We start from the raw sequence: 13,706 nt of genomic DNA on the forward strand, positions 1-13,706 counted from the left end.
TGTCATTTCCCATCAAACCCTTGCTCTTCCAAACTTTGGTATTTCTATTGTGGGTACCACCATTCTTTATTCTCTTAGATTCAGAGCCTTATCATTATCCTAAAGTCATTATTTTCCCTTACTTCCTATGTGTAATCTGTGGCCCTTTTTTTCCATCTCTATCTCTATAACATCCTCTATACCGCTGCCAGTGAAGTCATACACATACTCAAAGGCGCGCGCGTGCACACACACACACATACACACACACACACACATATATTCAATAAACTATAGGGGTTCCTTATTGCCTCTAGGATCAAGTATAAATCCTTATAACCTTGTCCCATATTATCTTTCCAGTTTTACTTTTTTCTTTTTTTTTCCATTCTGTGCTACAGCTATACTCATCTTTTTTGCTCTTTTTTTCATACAAGGCACTTCATCTTCCTTTGCATGCTCTTGTACTGTCTGTGTTTCAAGCCTGGAACAAACTCACTGCACTTCTACCTCATATAATTCCTCACTGCTTTTAAAACTCAGCTCAAAAACCAACTCCTTTAAGCCTTCTCTGATTTCCTCCATATATATCTACCTAGTACCTTTCCTCACTAAACTACCTTGTATTTTTAAAAATTTATTCATTTAATTATATGTAATTGTATACATTGTTCTCTCCCAAGAAAGTAAGTTCCTTGAGAGAAGGTAGTATTTCATTTTTGTCTTTGCATCTCCAGCATCTAGCATAGTACCTGGCACATAAATGCTTAGTGATGTATTGAGTTATCATTTGAAGATAGCCAAGTGCTCTCTGTGGTTTATTTCATAGACTATGAGGACTGAGTGCTTAATGCTTAATAAATGCTTTTTGATTGCTTGATTAATTGAGCTATGTTTTAAAAGGAACCAAAGTTTCTATAAAGCTGAATTGAGGAGGAATCCAATTCCAGACTTGGGTGAGAGCCAGTAGAAAGGTCAGAAAGCCAGAAATAGAAAGCAAAAGCAAGAATAGCAAGTAAGTTCATATGTAAATAAAGATGTATTGGAGCTTAGCATTTTAAGAATACTGACCAGGATAAAGAAGATACAGACAATTAGGTAATAATAATAACTCCTACTTCTTTGAGAGAAGATTACTATAGTCTGTTAGGAGATTCTTTTATCTTCCATCCTCCACTTAAATTTTTCACAATCATCTATTTTCCCAATAAATCTATTGTGTATTACAATCATATATGTGTGTGTGTGTGTCCTACTCCTCAAAAGAATATAATCTTCAAGAAGGCAGAGGATGTATCCTTTCTAATCTTTTTATCTCATTTAATGCCCAGTACAGTACTAGATGGTGCATTCTGAAAACTATAGATATAGAACACAATACCAAGGAATGAAATAAAGAAAAATAATTTGGAATCACAAAAAGTCAGCATGAACTTATCAAGACCAGGTAATAAATTCCTCAGTATCAAAGACTATGAACCAACAGTTGGCAAAAGAACTGCAAACTACTAAGAACCACATAAAAGATCACTTCAAATTACTGATAAGAGAAATGCAAATTAAAGCAACCCTGAGCTTTCAATACCCTGCAAATTGGCAAAGATGACAAAAGAGAGAAATAATCAGTATTGGAAAGACTACAGAAAGGCATGCAGAGTACAACATACAGTTGGTAAATCTGTGTTTTGATCGAATCATTCTGAAATCACAATAATTTAGAATTATGTTTGAAAAGTGACTAGAACTATTCATACGTTTTGACCTGGAGATCTCCTGAGCATATAGCTCAAGGAGCTGAAAGACAAAAAGAAGAGTCCTATATAATTCAAAATATTCATGGTGGCACTTTTTTTGTGATTAGAAAAAAATTGAAAAAAAGTAAGCATCCATTTATTGAAGAATAATTGTACAAATTATGGTATATAAGGGTAATGAATAATTATTATCATGTAAGAAATGGTGAATATGAAGAATATCAAGAGATATGAAAAAAGTTGTATGAACTGATTCACAATGACATATTCAGAAGAGCAATATACACAATGCTTACAATAACCTCAATAAAAAGTATACTCAAACTAAGCCAGACTAAGCCACTGAATGCTGGTAATGACCAAATTTGAATCTAGAGAAGAGTAAGCATTCCTCTATTTTTGATAAAGAGAATGGGACCTATAAGTGCAGAAGAAGGTTGCACGTAGTCAAAAGTGGTCCTTTTTTTTTTTTTTTTTTTTTTTTTTTTTTTTAATTTGATGGTTTTTCTTTGCTACAGAGAAGAGCTCAGTTCGATAAAGCTAGAGGTGGTTTATATTCTTAAACGATAGTGCTAATTTTACTTTTTTTTTTTTTTTCTTTTTTTCTGAGGCTGGGGTTAAGTGACTTGCCCAGGGTCACACAGCTAGGAAGTGTTAAGTGTCTGATACCAAATTTGAACTTGGGTCCTCCTGAATTCAAGGCTGGTGCTCTATCCACTGCGCCACCTAGCTGCCCCGATAGTGCTATATTTTAAAAAAGAAAAAGAAACCTTATTTCCTTTGGAGAATGCTGTAGATAGAGTGATCTGGATTTTCACAAACCATTTGACAAAATATCACTATTTTTATGGAAAAGATAGAAGAGATATATGCCTAATAATAGTACAATTATGTGTATTTTAAACTTGCTGAATGACCAGACTCAAAGAGTGGTAATTAATAGCTTAATATCATTTTGGGAATAAGTTTCCATTGGAATGAATCAGGGATCTGAGTTTGGTCTTGTGCTATTTATCATATTTATCAAAGATTTTTAATAAAGGAGTAGATAACTAGCTTATCAATTTGCAGATGACCCAAAGCTAACACACTGAACCACAGTAAGGATCCAAAGAAATTAGAATAGAACATTGGGCTAAATCTAATAAAATGAAATGTAATAAGGTGAGGTGTAAAATGTTACACTTGAGTTAAAAAAATCACCTTCACAAGTACAAGATGTAGAGAATATGACTAGACAGAAATCTTTCTGAAAAAGATCTGGATGTTTTAACAATTCAGGCTCCATGTGAGTCAGCAGTGTGATATGAGTCAAGAAAACTTATGAGATTTTAGGCTGCTTTAAAAGGTATATGGAGGTGATAGTACCATTGCCTTCTGCCCTGATCATACCAACCAACATTATTAAATGGTTACTTGATGCACAGGCTAAGGTTAGGTTCTGCAGCTACAAATGATAACTAATTAAAACTTTACTATCAAGAAACTTAAAATCTAATAGAAAAAAATAAGAGTGCTAACTGATAAGTGAAAAGAAGAGGCAAAATGGGCAAATCTGGGCAAAAGGTTAGGAAAAAAACTCAAGCAGAGAGAGATCATTTTCACTTTGAGGATTGGGGAGGAACAGTGAAAAGAAAAGTCTTCCAGGAATGCTTCATGGAAGAGGTAGCTTCTAAATTGAGCCTAGAAAGAAGGAAGGGCCTTCAAAAGACAGAGAAGGGGATGGAGAAATCTCTTCCAGGAACAGCAGCTGGTATGAGCAAAGACATGGTGATAGAAGAAAGCAGGAGGTAAATGGGTAGGATCAGTATAGCTCAGTATAGGTAAAGGAGAATAGTGTAAGATAAAATGAACAGGTAAATTGGATCCAGATTGTAATGAACTTCCAATGTGGTAATTAGGTTTATTTGGTTGGCAATGGAAACCATTAAAGTTTTTAAGTGAATATTATTTGGGCAGCAGTATGGAAAACAGATTAGAAAAAGTAGGGACTGGAGACAAGGAGACCAATTAAGAGCCTTTTTTTTAAAGTAAATTTGCATTTATAAAATAAATCATTAGCATTCTGATTGTTGTATCTATGTAATATTTACAGGGGAAGACTATTCCTAAAGTTTCTCTGTTCTATCACTTCATTTGGTATTTCTTTGGAACCCATTCTCAGATTGGCTGAAGGAATTGGAATTATTAAACCCAGAGAAGAAAAATTATAGCATGAAGTGGGGAAAGAACGTGATCACTTTCTTCTGGTATTTGAAGGGTTAACCAGGAAGTGGGATTGCACATATTCTGCTTGGGCTATAAATGTATAACCAGGATCAATTCGTCAAAGTTATAAGGAGGGAGATATTAAATATTCAACATAAAGAAAAACTTAAGAATTAGAGCTGTCAAAAAAAAAAAAAAAAAAAAAAAAAAAGGAAAGATCTGCCTTGGGCTTGAAGTGGAGATCAAGAAATTTGTTTGGAGTTTCCATTTTCTCCTCCCTGTCTTTTCACCGAATCCCTTCATATTCTCTCTACTTTGGTTCTGGTTTTCTCTGTCAGCTCTGATGCTGACATTGCGTCTGATCCCTTCTGTTTCCACTTCATTGACTCCTTCCTCTAGAGAGTTGTTTTCTCCACATTTCTGTGTGCTTTGGTCTGCTGCTTCCCTATTCCACCCCATATCACATTTTCCTTTTTATCACTTGTAGATAACCTTGTTCCACATTTATATGAATCTGTACCTACCCAATCTGTACCTAGTAATTTTCCTAAATGTGACCTATGAATGTATCAGCACACAATCATGCCAGAGAATACATGTCTAATTCTATTTTTATATACTATCACATGGATATACATATAGTCTCTCAGGGGACCCAGATACCCTTCCTTGCAACTACTTTCACACACCCTGAAGCTATCCCATTTCAGGGTGGAGGCTGAGGGTAGGAAATAGGGGGAGAAACAAGTACTGTGCAGAAACCATAGCAACAGTGCCTAGCAACATGGAGAAGCTGATGTCTGCACTGGGGGGTAGCAAGGAGCCTAGGTGCTGTTGGCACAAACACAGAACCTGGGGTTTTGAATTCCCCTATTTCCACCCAACCCAGTCAGCTTCCACTCTTTTCCCTTTCCCTTTCACGCACCCTGGCACAGAGGTTCTACTTAAGGGCCCTCCATAAGAAATGTTGGAGTCAGGGGAGCCCAGTAGGAGAGCTAAACACAGGCACACTAATGCAACATTAGATAGCTCTAAGGAGGTGGTGTGAAGGCCCCAGACGAACAATTAAGACGTCTTCCCTCCCCCTCTCCACCCTCCCACTTCTTGTTTCTAATTTTTTAAAAAAATTCCTTTTCTTTGTCTACTCCCTTAAGCTTCTCTTTCCATCTCCTTTTCCTTTAACCTTCTCTTTCCATTTCCTTTTGCCTTAAATCTTTCCCTATCTTGCCGGTTCTTTTTTTTTTTCTTTCTTTTTTTTTGGGGGGAAGAGATGGGTGGACAATGTAACATCAGTGATAAAACAAACTCCTAGAGAAGAAATTTTACTAATCAATGTAAATTAGCGCCAGCTCAGCCACATAAAGAGTGCCCTGGGGCATTGAAAGGGCTAGTGATTTGCCTGGGATTACAGAATACCTCAATACCTCGAACTCAGATCTTTCTGATTCTAAAACCAGCTAAGCATGACACCACATTGCTCCTCCCCACTATATTTCTTTGTACATTTATTGGAAGATAGGCAGATTTTCTCATTCATGGCTGCTTGTCCTCTCCTCTCCCTCCCTTTCTCTCAGCATTAAAGATTGAGACCCCAATTAGACTTATCTTCTAGTCAAATACAGGTGCTAGGGATTCCTTCACCTGTCTTTCTCTTCCCTTCTCCCATTACCCATTCCTCTCAACAGGGGTCACAAGGCAGAAGTAGGGGGCTTGAATATTTTGCAAAGGTTTTATTTTAAAATTCTGAAACTTACATCCCACAAGAATCAAAGATTATCACCACAAGAAGAAAGAGAGATAATACAAAAATATATATCACAGCATAGGGGGCCAAGAGGGGCAAGGAAAGGAGGAGAGGAAGAGAAAAATGGAAAGAGAAACAGATTAGGCTCAGAGAAGAAGCAAAGGAAAGGGGAAGGAAGGGCAAATGATAGAGGAAGAAAGAAAGAGGGGAGAAAAAAGGCAGAGTGAGAGAGACAAGGAATGAGTGGATAAGAAGGGCATAGTCATGGGTGTTGGGAGGGCAGAGTGCCCAATGGCCTTAAGCCTACTGACTTTGCTTCCTACAAAGCCTCGGCTGAATTAGTGAGGCCACTCCCTTAATAAAGAGCTGGCGTAGGGGGACTCTGATATCCAGAGGGATTGACACATAGACAGAGACAGCTGGCATTATTAGCAAGACGGAGGTGACTTGGGAGCTTTCTCCAGGGGCTCAGGAGGTGACTACCCTATAACCCTTTTAGATACCAGAATTTAGCAGTATTGTAAAGGGCAAGGGTTGAGGTTTCATTGCCCTTCCCTCCCTCCCATCAAGAAGACCACAGAGTGGTAAGAGCGCCTGAGTAGGAATGGGTTAGGACAACTAGAGAGGGAGAGACAGGAAACACAAGACATTGGGTGGATTAGGGCAGTGAAAACTAAGGGCACTGGAAGCCCCCAAAGGTCACCCCCTCCCCACTTGTAGGGCAGCATGCAGGGGCCACAAAACCTAAATGAGTGTGCAAGAGAGCATGTGCAGGCCACTCAATGTGACAACAAAGTGGATATGTAAGAGAGTTAATATATGTGGGAGAGTGTATGTATATGAGAGTATGGCCAATTAGATGGTCAGGTGGAGATGAGAATATTTTTTAAAAAAGGGATGAATGAAGAGTGGTACCAGGGGGAAATAGAATGCAAGAGATTAGTAATAGATGTGGAAGAGGGTGAGTGCAAAAAACTATCTGTACAAGTGTGCAATACTGTTCTGGCATGGAGGTGAGTGTTTGAGGCTTTTGTGTGAGTGCACAAGGGCTTTGTGGGAGAGGAGCCCTATCTATGGGATGTGAGTGGGGTGACTGCCTTTGGGGCCAGATGAGTGTGCAAGAAAATGGGTGTGCAAGAACAGGAGCAGGGGTCCTCTGCCAGCAGCATCTGGGGCCCCAGCTCACCACAGCTGCCCCACCCCCAGCGGAATGGTGGCTGTGTAGGCCCCATGGGCTTCTGCTTGGCTGGACCCCACCACTGAGGGGCATCACAGATTCACCAGGGGGATCCTAAGGGGAAGAGGGAAAGGGCAAAGTCAGGGACACAGGGATAGGGCTGAGTTAGGGACTGGAGGCCTTGGCCAGAGACAGGTGGAGTTGTTGGGGGGAAGGGGAGAGGGCTATGGAGAAGGGGTGGAATCAAAAATAAAAAGGGAGAGTCAGAACCAAAGGCATGAGGCCAGAACTAATGGGATGGTGTCATAGCTAAAGGAGCATAATTAACACTTGTTGGATTGGATTGGGCAATAGAGTCATAGGCTCAGAGTTCATAAAGTTATAGAATGTTAGAACTAGAAGGGACCTAGAGATAATGTGGTCTCACCCCTTCAGGTGGGAAAGAGATCTAGAGGTGGGTTAAGAGAAAAGATGAAAGAGCCCTGGACCAAGCCCAATCAGACATATTTTACAATTCACCCACCCACTGCCCCCCTTCCCTAGGAAAAGACTCACAGCTCCTGAGAAGTCTCCTCATTCCCCACCCTCCATCAAACGGACCCTCTACTCCAAACTTCTTCCCCATCTCCCTCCCTCCTTAAAGCCCTCTCTCCCTCACCGGTTCAACTGGAAAGCAGGGGCCCCCTTGGGCTGGGGGGGCACAGGCCGGAGTCCCCCGTGGGGCTCCTCCCGATCAGGGGTGGGTGTGAGTGAGTCCCCGAAGGACCCCAGCACAGTGACTCCTGCAGGAGACAGGTCAGTGAGGGGCTGCTGACTCTCTTCTTGCCGTAGGGCCCCCTGCTGCCCCGAAGGCCTTCGTCGTTTCTGGCTACGGTCCCAGCTGTAGAGATCCAAGGAAAGAGGACATCAGTCATCACCCCCCACCCTTCCCCAAGCAATACCTTCCAGAAGTACTGCAGGATAGCATCCGTTAAATGTCCTTGGAAAACCTCCCTAGCAGTGTTCTCTAAAAGGACCATCCATCTACCATCAAAGCCTTTTTTGGACAATGTAGCCCAGAAATATTTCCCCTAAAACCTCTGAAGACTCTCCCTGAAGGAATGCACTCAGACTCACCCTCCCACCCTATCATTATTTAGGAACCCCTCACCTTGGATACAGTCCATGTTACCCTTCCCAATATGGTCTCAGCCCCAGATTGGTGTCAGAAGCCTTTTGCTTTCTTGGCCAGGTGTCCCGTGATTTAGTTCTATTTCAAACTGAGTACTAATATAACCTGAAATCCTATAATTCTCAGTAGAGTATGAAAGACTCATCCACAAATTATCACATGGTACAGTAGAAGCTCCACTCCAAAACTTTAATTTTCTTATAGGATATGGCGCTCTAAGGGTCTAGACTTTCGGTGAAGAGGGAGGTAAAAGAAATTCCCAGATTTTATATAGTCCAACTAAATTATCTTGTGGAGGGGGTACAAGAAGGGACTGAAACATATGCTCATCTCTTTATACTGTCTCAATTTAAAAAAAAATTCTATCACTATTTTTACTTTGTCTCTCTGGAAAGCAGACTATGTTTTGAATCTTACTTGTCTCTAAGGTAGGATATATTGCCCTACTCCCCCATCTTATTCCTTCTATTCCTTTCTAACCTTTCAGGGTCTTACTTTACATCTGCCTCCTTCCTTCTCTCTTGCCCTACCCAGCCATCCATTCCACTTTATACCTCTTTAACATTTTCTGTCCCTCACCCACCAATAAATCATTTTTCAAACTCTAGCTTACCAAAATTTGAAGATTATGCCAGTGGCTACTAGGACAATGATGATAGAAATAGTGATGGTCACATAGAGCTGGGGGTCCACACCTGTTTAAGAAACGATCAAGCATTAGAGAAGCCTTGAGGAGAATGGTAATTTAGTTTCTAACTATGTGTGTGTGTGCTCCCATGCATATGTTTAGAATGAGAAATCCCTTTATGAGTCTTCTCTCTTTTTTTTTTTAAACCAACTCTCCTATTTCCTTTTTCCTAAAATCATCTTTTCCACCTCTCAAGCCCATTTTTTCCCAAATCTCTAGTGCATCTGCACAATCCCTAAATGGGATTGCTTTAGACAACAGATCTCTCTGTTATCAGGAGTTATCAGGATATTCATCTGTTTCCTATCTACTGCCAAATCACCAGACTCACCTTTTGAGTTCCATTTATTTCTCCAGCTATCATAATCTACATATAAATCTGATTATAGATTATATTTACCCAAAGTATTTGGGGGAGGGGTAAGGCTATACTCTCTTAAATTTCATCAGTATCAGTGACCCCCAACTTCAATTCACTCTGTCCAGCTGCACCTATATTTCTAGACTCTTTTTACTTTCCCACTCCAGATGAATTTCATCTTCCAAAATTCAGAACTCTCTAACCAGCCTTACCTCACCCCTCAGAAGGCCCTTTCAACCTCACCTTCCCCACGGCCACCAAATAGAAATGGACGAAGGGTGGCAGGAGCTCCCCCAAGGATGATTCCATCTCCATCGCCACGTCTCAAGGAGTCTGAGTTGGGATGTGGGGTAGCCAGCCCATGAGGAACTGCAAAGCCATAGTCCAGTGGCAGAAATCCAGGATTAGCAGAATTAGGATCCCCTCCATCCTCTCGAGATACTGTGGGGCCCCATACAATGGCCCAAGGGTACTGGGATGAAGGTGGCCCTTCCTCAAAGCCAGATGGAGTGGCAGGGGGTGCAGTATCTGGTGGTACTTGGCGTCTCGAACGTGAGACACGAGGAGACCGGCTTGGGGGAGGTGCTCGTTCCCACACACACACATGTCGAGGAGCTGAGGGACCACCCCGAGCACATGGAGGACGAGCAGGAGCTGAAGGGGTACGAGGTGAAGAGGTAGAGGAGCCCTGGGCTGGAGGTGGGAAGGGCAGCAGGAGTAGTGACCAGAGTGGGAGGACATGGGACATCAAGAGTGTAGACCTGGAATGGGAAGAAAAAAAGATTGAGATTAATGCTCTTCCCCAACTGGACCTATTTGTATTCACAGGGTTGGGGGATGTGGTGAAGACCATTCCTTAATCTAGGGGTAGGGAGAATTGTTGCTGTTGTAACCTCTAAAAGATTTCTCCATTGCCACCAGTTAGGTAATGAAGAAACAGATGAGATCTCTTGCCAGATTTTAACTATAGTTTTTACTCCCCAAACATTCTTTATCTCTAGGTAGAAACTTCCTAGGATTGGGTCAGTGATAAGAGGATCCACACCCCAAGGAATAGGGTGTCTGGACTCCTGTTTGGTGTCCAGTACCTACCACATCCTGGCCTCCATATCTGAGGTCTCCCTCAGCTACGATCTTGATTCTCAGTCTTCACTGAAGGAGAGAAGAGATACACAGTTAGAGTCTAGAATCCTTATTTTCAGGACTCCTTCTGAATTCTTGACTTGGATGTCACATCTCAGCATTTCATAGGTTCAGAGTAGGAAGGGACCTCAGAGGCCATTTAATCAAACCCTTTCATTTACAGATGAGGAAATTGAGGTCACAGAGGCTGTGACTTGCCAGGTAGTATACTGTAGAGCTTGTACTTATTGACTCTAAATCCTATATATTTTGCCATTATATCATGCTATCCCCTGACTTTTATTCATTGCTCAGAACTAGGTAAGCATTTGAGCATGAGACACAGGGGAAGGGTCCAAGAAAATGGTAAAGGGAAGGAAAAGATGCTTCGGATGGAGGAAGAGTAGTTTTTTTTTTTTTTTTTTCTTTACTGCTCCTTAACGCTTTTGTAACTTCGTATTCTAGGAGGCCATTTCCATCATAGCTAGGGCCTCAGATTTTCAAGGGGGAATGGAAAAATGTAGGCTAAAATTTTTGTTGTTACTGTTAAATCAGCTAAGTTGCATAGATGCTTTCTGAAGAGAGGTGGAGTTAGAGTAAGCCTAAAATGTGGCATCCCTTAGGTTCTGAATCCTAGAGGATCCCACATGAGTAGGATCTCACTCTGGTCCCAACAGAAGTAAATGTTCCTAGTCTGAATGGTGTAATTTTGATTCCGGGTTTGAATCCAAAACCTGATCACCACCAGCTAGTAAAAATGAAGGATAGAGGGGAAAAACAGTTAAAAAAAAATGTTATTAGTAGAGATGTGGAGCAGCCCAGAAGCCCAGTGGGCACAAATAGGAAAGGTAATAGATTATGGGGAAAAGATGGAAAGAAAAATGGTTAAGGGAGGTGGAAGAGTAAAAAAAATAATAATAATAAAAGGAGGCAGCTGAGGGATGGGAGATGGATTTAGAAAATGTGGGAAGAAAGAGTATCAGAGAAAGGTAAGTAGAAAAGGATGTAGTGGGGGAGAGAGAATGATGAGAGAGTGAGAGGAGCATGGAGGAGAGTAAAAGATAGAGAAAAGAGAAAGACAATGATGAGGTGGGGAGGAAAAAAAGAGGGCAGGTAACAGAAGAGATATGGTAACATGATAGAGGAAAGAAAAAGAGGATAGAACAGAAAAGTGTTGGAGATAAATAAAGGTAGAGAAGAGGAGAAAGGAGAGGAGTAAGAGGAATAGACTGAAGACACAAGACAGAGCATAGGAAAATGGAAGAGAAAACATACGGGAGTCGGAATTGTCCCTCCAAATTTTCCCAAGAAGGAACGGGAAGAATGTGATTGCTAATCAGGGAAGTAGAGAAGGGCTGAGGGACTGCTAAAACCTCAGGGTTCATCCTTTCCTGTCTCCTTATCCATCCTCCCAACCTTAATTCCAGCATCTAGTATCCTTCCAACCTTTTCAGGAGCCCCGCAGTCCCCCGGATTCTGTGTTTTACACATCCCCCACCCACCTGTCCAAGCTCCGCACAACAGGTCTGTGCGCAAGAGATAGGCTAGGGGGTGGGGCAGGGGGCCCTTCCCAAGGAGTCTGCCCCTATCCCCAAATCATCCTCTCACTACAAACTAGACAGAGCATCTCCCAGAGATGGACAGGGGAGGGGGAAACACCGAGGAGGAAGAGTGGGTGGGAAGAGGCCAATGAAATGAAAAGAAGGAAAACAAGAGGGAAGGGAGCGAAGGAGAAGGGATGGGAAGAGGGAGGAGGAATGGGGAGGCAGAGAATGCAGGCAAGGAGAGGGGCAAGAGGGATGGCGACAACTGGGAACTGAGAGACGGAGCCGGAAAATAAAGGATGGAGATAAGAAATGCGGAACGAAGGATGCAGATCTAGATGGATGAATGAAAGATGCAGATGTAGATGAATGATGACGGTGATGGTGGTGATGGAAACAAATGGGGAAGGAAGGATGGAAGCATAGGGACAGGATAGATGGAAATTTGGGGCTGGAAAAGGAGACTAGGAAAGGACACAGGGGCCAAGAAGGACAGAGCCTGGGCACCTGGGATGAAGGATGGAGGTTGCAGGGTGTCACACTCACCTGCTCCGTGGTTGATATTGCGGGATGACTAGAGGGGCGAGAGGCTGTGCGGGGTTAGGGGGCTGCGGGGGGCGCCAGGCCAGGCGCATGGTCAGGGGACTAGCGGGCGGGGCGCGGGAGGAGGCGCCCCGAGTGTGGGGCGGCGGCGGCGGAGGCTCAGTTCAGCGCTGCTCAGCTCGTCTTGTCTTGTCTTGGCTAGGCGTCAGCTCAGACCTTCCGTCTCCGCCTGCCACGCACTATTTAACCCTCCTGTTACCATGCCGCTGGGGATAAGGGGATCCCCGGATGCTTTGAGACAGTGGAGTAGAGTAGGGTTATTGGTTATCCTGAGATTGCAGGGCTGTGCCTGTGTGACTTTCAGGATATTTACCCACTCTTCACCATAACAAGTGTATCACCTCATATGAGTATCATTCCAATTTCCCATGTTCCAACTCTGTCATTTCAATTCCATGTCACTTCATGTTCCAAAATCTGAACTCTGGCAGGGCAATTCTGAATCCTATATCATTTCAATTCATATCCCCTGTCCCACCACCCACCACCCTCTTTCTTCTCCTTGGTACAAGGTCCAGAAAAATAGCCATAAAAATCCGATTCCTATCCCCAGTTTCCTGGGTTATGAATGTCTGGCCATTAGGATGTCTAGACATTTTCTCTTCAAATAGTCAACATCTAGTATAATGCCTAGCACATATTAAACACAATAAATGCTTTTTGATTGACTGATTTCCATCTCAGATTGTACAACTCTCGGTCCCCTATTTTCCTTTTCTGCCCGTTTCTTATTTCATTTTTACATTAATTTCTCTGTATTCAGGATCTAACTTCATATATCAAGATTCTTTTCAGTCTTTTACCTCTTCCTTACATTTGGTTATTATCCAGATTTAGAAGAGAGATTATTGTTATGAGAACAGAAGCCCAGAGGCTATCAAATGCTGCTGTGTTTTTGTCAGTTTGTTCTAAACAACTTGGTGAAGAAGAGTCAATTGCTTCATATGTACTTCAGAAAATAGGAGCTGTTGTGCCTACTGGCACACTAAAAGTGTGTTCTCGATATTGTTTGTATGTACTGTTTATGCCATGTGAGATGTACAGTCCCCTTTGTCATATGTGTATCCTCATGTGTATTCTGGGTATATGTGTGTGCTAGGTTCCTACCTTAGATACACATATATGCAATGGGCATTCAGAATCCTTGATTGTGTATTTATATATGTGCATGTGTTGGAGGGGGGATATTTGGGACATTGGATCATTATTTTAGTTCCATCTGCTGATTTTGCTGTCTATCTTCAGAAATATTTTTCTAAATCCCTTTTATTGTAGCGAGCTGTCGTCTCTAGAAGCTGCCGGATCACTCTCTGGGAAGAGATCTGCTGTGTCTTCTACTCAAATCTCTCTGACAG

At 42.1% G+C, this 13,706-nt stretch overlaps 1 protein-coding gene across 2 annotated transcripts; it reads right to left on the minus strand.

Annotated features, from left to right (window-relative positions):
• Positions 1–2,306: 2,306 nt before the first annotated feature.
• On the minus strand, positions 2,307–12,491 carry PIANP (PILR alpha associated neural protein). 2 transcript variants are annotated; one of them, XM_074266777.1, is made up of 6 exons: positions 12,295–12,491; positions 10,175–10,234; positions 9,326–9,843; positions 8,647–8,728; positions 7,521–7,742; positions 2,307–2,477 (listed from the first exon to the last, which is right to left on the minus strand). In XM_074266777.1, the coding sequence occupies exons 2-6, from the start codon at positions 10,189–10,191 to the stop codon at positions 2,444–2,446; spliced, it is 873 nt and encodes a 290-aa protein (XP_074122878.1). In that variant the 5' UTR covers positions 10,192–10,234; positions 12,295–12,491; the 3' UTR covers positions 2,307–2,443. The 2 variants fall into 2 exon arrangements, with proteins under 2 accessions (XP_074122878.1, XP_074122879.1); XM_074266778.1 differs by lacking the exon at positions 2,307–2,477 and adding an exon at positions 5,657–6,976.
• Positions 12,492–13,706: the final 1,215 nt, after the last annotated feature.

The sequence above is a fragment of the Sminthopsis crassicaudata genome, chromosome 5 (genome assembly GCF_048593235.1).
Source record: "Sminthopsis crassicaudata isolate SCR6 chromosome 5, ASM4859323v1, whole genome shotgun sequence".
NCBI classification, from domain to species: domain Eukaryota; kingdom Metazoa; phylum Chordata; class Mammalia; order Dasyuromorphia; family Dasyuridae; genus Sminthopsis; species Sminthopsis crassicaudata.